The 9,901-nt window shown below is 52.0% G+C and overlaps 1 protein-coding gene across 1 annotated transcript in view; it reads right to left on the reverse strand.

Moving 5' to 3' along the window:
* Positions 1-240: 240 nt before the first annotated feature.
* POLR2F (polymerase (RNA) II (DNA directed) polypeptide F) overlaps positions 241-9,901 on the reverse strand; it is a 10,958-nt gene continuing 1,297 nt past the window's right edge. Inside the window, exons 2-5 of the mRNA XM_006757416.2 lie at positions 8,317-8,386; positions 4,858-4,988; positions 913-984; positions 241-420 (exon numbers count right to left, since the gene is read on the reverse strand). Of these exons, the coding sequence (XP_006757479.2) occupies positions 330-420; positions 913-984; positions 4,858-4,988; positions 8,317-8,386 (364 nt within the window). The 3' untranslated portion in view covers positions 241-329. The remainder of the gene's footprint in view (positions 421-912; positions 985-4,857; positions 4,989-8,316; positions 8,387-9,901) is intronic.

The following is a 9,901-nucleotide window of genomic DNA, read 5'->3' on the forward strand; positions in this document are numbered from 1 at the left end:
GCAACCAGCTCCCTGGGCACAAAGGCTGGTCTGTCTGCTGGGAAGGCAGCTGAGGTGTCTCCCTGCAGCAGCCTTTGCTCTGGTGAAGGGGAGATGGAGGGAGGGATGCGGGGTAGCCACAGGGGTAAAGGCCCCTGGTGCTTCTTAAAGAGCTGACCTTCAAGGGGCCATTGGGATGGGTGCAACCTCTAACCAGTGGGGCAGAAGCTGGTGGGCACAGCAGACAGCCGGAGGCAGGGGTGGGAAGGTTAGAGAGTTTATTATTTACACGTGTAAAGGATGTGGGAACAGGAGCTGGGGTGAGGCACAGCTGGGAAGATGACTCCAGCTCAGTCCGTGATGATGAGCTCGTCCACCCCCCAGTCTTCATAGCTCCCGTCAGGCAGGTAGCGCCGAATGATGATGGGGATCTTTCGGGCCCTGTGGCAGGGAGAAGGCACATGCACGTGAGGGCAGGAGACCCCAGCTCTGCAGCAGGAGGGGCAGACTGTCTGCAGAATGCGAGGAAAGAGGAGTGAGGGAGCCTCTTCCTGGGGCTGAGTGGGCTTTGTAGGAAAAGAACTCCAATAAAAAGAACGTTCCTGCATCCCCGAGCGTGGGACAGTGGTCTGGAGGGGCCTGCCATCCCACGTCTGGAGGAGGAGGAGGAAGATGGGGGCTGGGAGGCAGGCTGCTGCAGGAACAGGGAACTCTGACGGCCAGGAGAGGTGCTTTCTTCTCAGTGGCCTCCCCTTTGCCTGCCCCTCCTTCCTCTCCCTCCTCCTTCCTGGTGCACTGACTCCTGAACAAGCTAAGATCCACAGGAACCATCACCGCTTCCCCAGGCAGGGAGGTGGGGTCGGGGTGCAGCAGAGAATCCAGAGGATGCCTGCCCGGGCTCTGGAGCAGCAAACCGTGATCTGGGCAACTTACTTGAGCTCTTTCATGGCGATAAGCAGGGGATCTGTCTCCCCCTCCAGCTCCACCATCACAGGGGCACACATCCTGTGGGCACAGGGACAGGTGTTGGGGAGACGGCCAACGCAGGGAGAAAGGTCCAACAGGAAATTGGGAATGGGGGTGGGGCTTAGTTCACAAACAGGATTGGATGGGCACCCCCATCCTCACCTAGAAGGTCACCTCCCTTTTTTCTAAGAAAGGTCACCTTCTAGGCCGACAGGCATGGCAGGTGGGGAGCAGTGGTTCAGGGGCACTGACAGGGAGGGTATGCGAGTGGGAGCGAGTAGACCGGGTTTAAATTTTGCCTCCAAAGACACTGAATTTCTCTCTAAACTTCAGTATCCTCATGTGAAAATGAAGACAAAAAGCCCTGCCTCGCCTACAATGATACTAGGACACTACTGGCTAACAGGCAGCGACTCACTGAGTGTCACACCTGCTCTCAGTTCTCTGCAGACTGTTATTTGAGGTGAGTATTCTATTATACTGATGTGGAAACTGAGGCACAGAGAGTGGCAGAACCAAGATGTGAACCCCACATGCTCCTATCCACTGGGCTGTAACACCTCCCATGTATAAGCTAAGGATCCACAAACTTAAAAACAAGGGTATTGTGAATGGGACGAGGGTAAGCTTTACCCACAAGGCCTCTCTCAGGATCTTCCCCAGGGCCAATGGCAGAGTTCCCGGCACCGAGAAATGGCATGAGCAAAGGCTCCCCTTCGGATGGCCCGAACCCACTGCCCCCCGGACCCTGCCTCAGGGCCCAGCTCCCATTTTCCTTCTCTATCTTGGCATCACCCCTCAGAAGTCCTGCTCTTCCAGCCTCCTGCTCACCTTTCTAGCACGTCTCATGCTACCTGCCTATGTTCACCCCATGTTCCCACCACACCAAACTCCTGAGGCTCCTGACAGACACTGCTGTTACCTTGTTGTGTCCTCTGACTGCTCTTCCTCTCCCTATAGGCCTGGGAGACACTCAAACGCCTCCACTCTGGGGATCATGAGCTGGATCCTCAGTGCCCGGCTCATTTACACAGGCTTCTCTTGGCACCAACCCCCCTGGACTCTGACTCCTTGTTTGAAGTTTTCCACATTAGACCATGATGAGCACCTGTGGCCCAGGGCACGCCCTGGCACAATGCCTGACGCACAGCACAACTGGGTGGGGTGCCAGTTCCCGGCCCACCTCCTCCAGGAAGCCACCTAATGATTCTAGCTCAGGTTTACCCTACTAGATCCGAAACCTGATCATCAGAGCTACCAGGAGAGCACACTACAGTCAGGGCCCCAGGACCCTTTTCCAGACCCTCGGAGTAGACTCTCTAGTGAGGGGGCCTGAGAACCTGCATTTACAAAGCTCCCTGCTGACTCTGGTAACCAGCCAATGCGAGAGCCACCAGTTTACACCAGATAATTTACTAATTTTATTACTAAATACTTTATTACTCCCAAACGCCTGAAAATTTCCCAAGTGTTTAACTTGCCCTATATCAGTGATGGCGAACCTTTTGAGCTCGGCATGTCAGCATTTTGAAAAACCCTAATTTAACTCTGGTGCCGTGTCACATAGAGAAATTTTTTGCTCTTTGCAACCATAGTAAAACAAAGACTTATATTTTTGATATTTATTTTATATATTTAAATGCCATTTAACAAAGAAAAATCAACCAAAAAAATGAGTTCGTGTGTCACCTGACACGTGTGTCATAGGTTCGCCATCACTGGCCTATATCCTCTCTCAATAAGTGTTAAAGCTTTACAGAGTGTGGCATATGCCTTCTTTATTTCCAGATATGAATAATTAAAGAGCATTCACTCATCCAGCCCTGCTGTGTGCATGCAATGTGCTAAGCGTGAGAGTGTGTCCTTAGGTAATTTGTCTGCACCAGAGACACCATAAAAGAACACAGTAATGATTCTTAGGAAGTGGCTGTAGCTCACGTCGCCACTAGGTGGTGCTAAGGAGTGCGACTTCATCCAAAAACTATCCGAGAAATGTTCGTTCAGCACCTCACTGCAGGGCCGCATGCCTGGTGCTAGTCCTCCACTCACAGCAGGCGGGGAACCGCCGGACAGCGGCCCACCCCTCCACTGGAAGGCAGCTATGCTCACCACTATACCACCAACGCCAACCCTACCCCTCCATTGGAAGGAGCACTACAGACCCAGCTACATGGGACCATGCCTTGTTCCGAAGAAAAGCAGGTCCTGGGACTCAGCATGCTCTGAAAGTCTGTCTCCACACTTTTTAGTGCTGCCCACTGCCCACCAACCGCACACCCATCTTCTGCTCAAGGCTCCGTGACATCTTTTCCAGTCTTGTGTCCCAAGCCACTGGCCATTCCCCACCACATGCCAAACTTGCCTGCCTCACGTGGACCTTGCCTCATGCTGTTTCTGTTCCCGGGTTACCCTCAAAACCACCACCCTCTCCTGTCCCTGCCTGAACTCTCACCTCCTCTGCAGTTTACTCCCTCCTCCCCTTTTTTGTGCCTCTTACAAAGCTCCACACCTGCCTGCCTTGGGTTCTGGGTGTCTGTGAAGGGGTCCACCTCCCCCCAGGCTATAGACACCTGGAAGACAGGAGGATTGTGTCTAATTATCTTCACACCCCAACAGGTACAAGCACAGTATCTTATTCAATGTTTGAAAGACTTAACTTACTTGAAAAAATAATTTATGCATTATTCTTCCTGCCGGGTCATTTTTAGCAGAGATGAGCACTAAAGCAGCAATAAATTGCTTTGCAACAATGGAAATGTCTTCTATCTGCACTATCCATTATGGACACCACAGCCACAGGTGACTACTGAATATTATAATGTGGCTGATGAAACCAAACAGCTGAACTTTCCATTTTACTTTATTTAAAATTGAATGGCCACATGTAGATAGCAGCTACCGTAACTAACGGTGGCCTTGAGGATCCGGACCCAAAGACCCCAAAATGACCGTGTGGATCGCGGCTCTGATTTCTCCCAGACCAGCAAGAGGTCTCCTGCTGCGGAGCGGATGAGGAGCAATGCTGCCCGACCATAAAGCCCTTTATCGAGGTGGACACGGTGGCCATCTTCAGCACTGGAGGCGATCAAGTCCCAAGCTGATTGAAAACTAGGGAGGGGACACGTGCTCCTCCAGCACACCGAACTCCACACGCTGGCCCCAGCTTCCTTTCTGCCCTAGTGTCCAATGCTCCCTACTTGAAGCAGCCCAACTGCCAGAAATACTTGCACACAGGCTCGTAAGAAGTCTGGGGAGGGCTCCTTTAGGAGACCTTCATGAGGGCAGAAGTCCCAACCTGCCCTCTCTGTCCCCCGACTTACTCCTCCCCAGGAAGGAGGGGTGACTCATCTGTCAGGGAACCTGAGGGGGGAAAACAGGCATCTGTGGCCTAGCCTTTGGGGGAGTCCCTGCTCTCTGAAAGCCACCTGCCTGCAGAGAGGGGGCCTTGCAACCTTCGAAGGCAGGCTTGCCCCTGCAGACACAGCCGCGAGGCCTGCACTGTCGGAGCAGGCACTCCTCAGATATTTTCATCACCTCCTATCCAGTGGCTATCTCCTGAATCTTGTTATTCTTCAACTGGTTTCAGACTTGGAAGATAAAGGCAAGTCTGCTAATTTCAAATCCCCAGAACCCCATCACCATTCTGTTTTCACATCTCTGCATGGCCTCTACATGGAGGGCTCGCCTACTCCTCCGGGCTGGCCATGGTCAAGAACCACCAAAAGCCCAATGGGGGTGCCACAGCCCCCCCCGCAACTGGCCCACAGTGGTCTAGGACTCTCTAAACCCACACTTTTAGCATGTGGAAGCAGGGAGAGTCTGTTTCTAGGTGCCAGGCTGGGCCACATCAACGGCTCAGAGGCTCACTGTGGCCTGACGGATGGAAAAGACAGGCAAGGGGCAGACACTCACGCTATCTGGAGGGCTCGGGTGCCCAGCACGCGGGCTCGCTCATACTTGGTCATATATGGTGTGGTGATCCGCTTCTGGTTGGCCTGCGGTCGCTCTCCAGAGGGGAGGATCTCAACGTTCTCCTGGCCCTCCTGGACACCAAGGCAGAAAGAGGGAAGTCTCAGGGCGCCTTACTGAGTGAGGGGGGATGACGATGCCAACGATGATAGCCACCACCACCACTGCTTGTCACTCCCCAGCAACCGTGCAGCTGCCTTTCTGACACCTCATTTAATCCTACAACAACCTCATGAGGTAGGGATTACAGTGCCATTTTAGAAGCTTGGAGAGCCGAAACCGGTTTGGCTCGGTGGATAGAGCGTCGGCTTGCGGACTGGGAGGTCCCGGGTTCGATTCCGGTCAGGGGCATGTACCTTGGCTGTGGGCACGTCCCCAGTGGGGAGTGTGCGGGAAGCAGCTGGTCGATGTTTCTCTCTCATCGATGTTTCTAACTCTCTATCTCTCTCCCTTCCTCTCTGTAAAAAACTCAATAAAATATATTTTTTTAAAAAAAAGAAGCTTGGAGAGTCAGCGAACTGGCCAAAGTCTCAGACCTACTAAGAGAGAAGACTCATGGTCAGGATTCCAAGCCAGCTGCTTCATCCAGAGGAGAGAAGCGGAGGGTCCAGAGATAGGGCTGTCCCGGAACCATGGCCCCATACAAAGAAGCCCTGAGCACAGACGACAAATCACCCTAAGCAGGAAGCGAGAAGCAAGCATCCCATCTTCAGGTAGGATAACTGAGCGAATGGGTCAAGGAGCTAAAAAGTCAGTGAAGGCAGAAACTAGCAAACATTTTTCCGTATATATACATATATTCAACAATTACTTATTAAGCATTTGCCACATGCCAGACATAACAGGTGCTGAGACAGAAAGCTAAGAGTTTCTGCTCTCAAAGAATTCACAGTCTGGGAAGGTGACAAGAGTAAACAGAGCAGCAGTGCTTTGAAGGTATGCAGCAAAGTTAAGCAGGTGAGGGTCATCTGACTCATGCGGGGGTTAGGGAGACAGTCCAGAGATGAGACTGGAACTAGTGTAGAAGAACTCATTGGAGTCCCCAAGCCAACGGAAGGGAAGGACATGGAGACAGGTTGAAATGCATGTCCAAAGCACAGAGGAGGGAGAGAATGCACTAGGTTTAGACAACTAATTGTGGAGTATGATTAGAGCAAAGGTGCACATAGGGTCGTAGGCAGGAGAATAAATTCTATAATAAAGAATTAAGTCAACAAATATTTACTGAGTGTTTACTACATATCAGGTAGTGTTCTAAGTTCTCGGGACAGGGCAGGAAGACATAAAAATTGTTCCCCTACATAGAGATTAAATACGGCCGCAGAGTGAGTGGATGCTGCACGGACATGCTCCCAGGAACAAACTGGAAATACACTAAAATACAGAAAAACTTCCTGAATAATCTACAGAAGACTCACTGGAGAGAACCCTGATACCCTAGGACTGAAAGTGGAGACCACATGGAGACTGTGTACACATTTTAACAGTCAAAGGACCTGGACATCCTTTAGCTCAAATGGCCCATTTTCCAGACATAACAGGGACAGAAAGTTATCTGCTCAAAGACGGGAAGCTATCGGCGACAGAGTAAACACAAACACCAGCTCCTGACGTGGCACAAAACGGAAGAGAGAATCATTTCGCCTCGCATGATTTATATGTCTGGTTAAATCCGTACTGAAATTTCTCAAATAAAATGTCATAAATGGAAACGCTGATGAAAGTATTTGACCATAAATTTACTGACAGGTGTTTCTACAAAATAAAATGTGTTATGATTAAAAAAAAAATTCTTCCCTCATGGAGCTTATATTATAATGAGAAGAGATAATAAAATTAATAAGTAAAGTGAACAGTGTGACAACAGAGAAAAAAGACAGGACGTGCCAGGGCAGTGATGTGGAAGGAAGGGGAGGATGCTGCAAGTTCAATAGGATGGTCACAGAGGCCTCAGTGAGATGACCTGGACAGACCTGAAGGAGGCGAGAAGCGGGTCATGGGGATATCTTAGGGAAAAGTGTTCCTGGAAGAGGGAACAGCATGGTCAAAGGTCCTAAGCAGGAATCTGCCTGGCATGACAGGGACAGCAAGAAGAGGTAAGGTCACAGAGGGAGCGAGTGGCCAGGTCATGGAGAACCTTGGACATCTTTTTGGCATTTACTGTGAATGGATGGGAAACCACTGGATGAGGGTTCTGAGCAGAAGAGAGAGACAATCTGACTGAACATTTAAAATGACCCCTCTGGGTAGTCTGTTGAGAATATTCTGAGGGGCAAGGGCAGAAGCAAAGAGACCATTTTAAGGAAGACCAACAGTAATCAATCAGGTAAGAAAGACAACTGGCAGCAGAAAGGCAATCAGGGCAGAATGAAGGCAGGAAAACCAGGAACACAATCTCTGCAGTAACGATGGTGAAAAACAATAAAGATCTAAACCAGCCTGAGCCCTGGGTATGTGGAAAGGGACCAGAGCTAACCCACAGGTAGGAGGCAAAGCCGACAGGACAGGAATGGAAGGGGACCGGAGGGTGGGGAAGGAGTTGTCTGACACAGTGAACAGGTACCTGGGAGAGAAAATTCAAAGAGGGGCCTCAGCTTCCAAGCCTAAGAAAGTCAAGGGACCACTCTGTCCAGGAGACATAAAGCACCTCTTCCTGCATCAGCCACGCAAGAGGGAGAGCCCTATTCTATTCACGAAGCCAGTCACCCATCCACCTGGCCGCTCAAGCCAGAAACCTAGGACTCATCCTTGTCATCTCCCACTTTCTCAGCCCATAGCCAATCCACCAAAATATCTTTCATCTGCTTCTCATCACTGACACTAGCAGTGCCCAAATCCAAGCTACAGGCCTCTCCCCGGACGTCTATGAGAGCTCCCTAGTTGGTCTCTCTCTTTTACTCTTGTTCCTCCCCAATTCGCTCCTTACTCTGAGGCCAGAATGCTCTTTCTAAAGGGCAAACTGGATCATGCCACTCCCTTGCTCGAAACTCCTCAGTGGCTTCCCGCTACCTTTAGGCTATGAAATCTGCCTGAACTGGGACCTTCTCTTCCAGCTTTATCCCAGGTCACCCTCCCCCTCGCTCCTATGGACCCCCACCCTGCAGAGCACCTGGGGCATAATAAACACTCAACACCTTTGTTGAATGAATGAAGGTAACATTTCACCTAACAGTGAACTAACTGTCCCAGAAGCCATGGGCTGTGATCCAAATGGACAAAAGCCTTGGGACCACCCTGTAGAGCTTCTCCACCACCACCCAGGACTGGAACTCTGCTCACTCTAACTGGGGGTGCTTGTGGCAGGGGCACAAACAGGAGGCAGGTGCATTCGGGGAATTATCACTGGCCAGGCCATCTGGCAGCCTGGGCTGCGTTAGAGAAAGCCCAGGGTTAACTACTGACCTCCTCAGCATTCTCCAAGTCATCTAGTCCTTCATCCTCCTCCACATCATCAAAGTCGTCGCCATCAAAACTGCACAAGAAGAGACCAGTTAGTTGAGCATCACTTAATCGAATCAAAGAGGGCATGGGGTGTCTCCGCCAACACTGAGGGGGCGCTCGATAAATATCTACTTAATGAGTGAATCACACTTGTGTTAACCTACTCCCATCAGCCCCCCAAAGTGTGCCAGGACTCATGCATCCTCACGGTTTCTTTCCTCTCTCTACTGGATCATTCCCATCAGCATGTAAACATGTAGCTACTGCCCCACCTTAAAAAACAGACAAAGCTTCTCTATGCTCTCCCCATGGAGCCCATTTCCATGCTCCTCTTGGGAGCAAACTTCAAGGAAGAGTTGTCCAACGTCACGGGTTCCCATTCTTCTCTTCTTATTCTGTCGTAATCTCACTCCAAGAAGACGCCCACCCCCACAACTCCCTCAAAACCACTGCTTCTTTCGAGCGTCTTAATGATGTCCGTGTTGCTAAATCCAATGGACTGTTCATGTTCTCACTGAGCTTGGCCTCCCAGTTGGCACCTCGGCCACTCCCTCTCCCTCAACACCCTCTCCTCACTCTCTTGGTGTGTCCCCGCCTCACTGGCTGCTCCTTCCCAGTCTCCTGGGCAGGTTTCCCCTCTTTTCCCCCCAAACACCCTCCTGGGATGCTCTAACTGCCCATGGGGCCCAGCGAGCAGGCAGGGCGGGAGCCAAAAGCATCGCCTGAGGGTGGGCACAGAAAGGCTCAGGCCCAGGGTCCAGCAGGCACCTCCTCTTCTCCATGACACTCCCCTGATGACCTCGCCTGCTTCTTCGTTTGGAATAATGTTGACCAAGCCCCTATTTTCATCTTCAGAACAGACCTCTCCTTGGACCCCACACACACATCAGAACATCATTCTGGCCCTCGCTTCAAAATAAATCCGGAACTCAAGCCACCGCTCACGACCTCTACTACCTCTACTCCTATTGCCCTCGCACACGCCACCGCCTACTCTCAGCCAGGCGACGGCACCCGCAGGCCTTGCTCACCCCTGCGGTGCTTCGGCAGAGCGGGTCCTCACTTAACGTCGTGGACAGCCCCTGCGACTTGAAGCAGAACAACGTGCGGAAACCCATGCTCCTACCCTCGGCTGACACAGGCAGGAGTGCCGCTCCTACAGCATCTCATCGACGCAAACAAAACGACTTTATTCGAGGCCCTGCCTCAGCTCACAGGATGCTGTCGCATCTGTCCATGGGCCGCTCCCTCTTCTAGAAAGGGAGCACGTGGGGATCCGTGACTACGCCTAATGCACCGCAACGGTCCCAACCCAGGCACGGCGCCCGGCTCGGCGGAAGTCTGCTGAAGGCGCCGGTGCACGGATCCTCTCTGGACCCTCGAGCCCGAGCCTTTCTGTGCCCAACCTCGGGCTATGCTCTCCGCCCTCGCGGCTCCAGCGCCGCGGGCCCCCTCACAGCTCAGGTCCCCTCAGATTCTGCTCCTCGACTCCTGGCTCCCCAGCCTCCCTCGACCCAGGTTCCCGTTTCACCCGCCCCTGCCGAGG

This window comes from Myotis davidii, unplaced genomic scaffold (genome assembly GCF_000327345.1).
Source record: "Myotis davidii unplaced genomic scaffold, ASM32734v1 scaffold514, whole genome shotgun sequence".
NCBI classification, from domain to species: Eukaryota; Metazoa; Chordata; class Mammalia; order Chiroptera; family Vespertilionidae; genus Myotis; species Myotis davidii.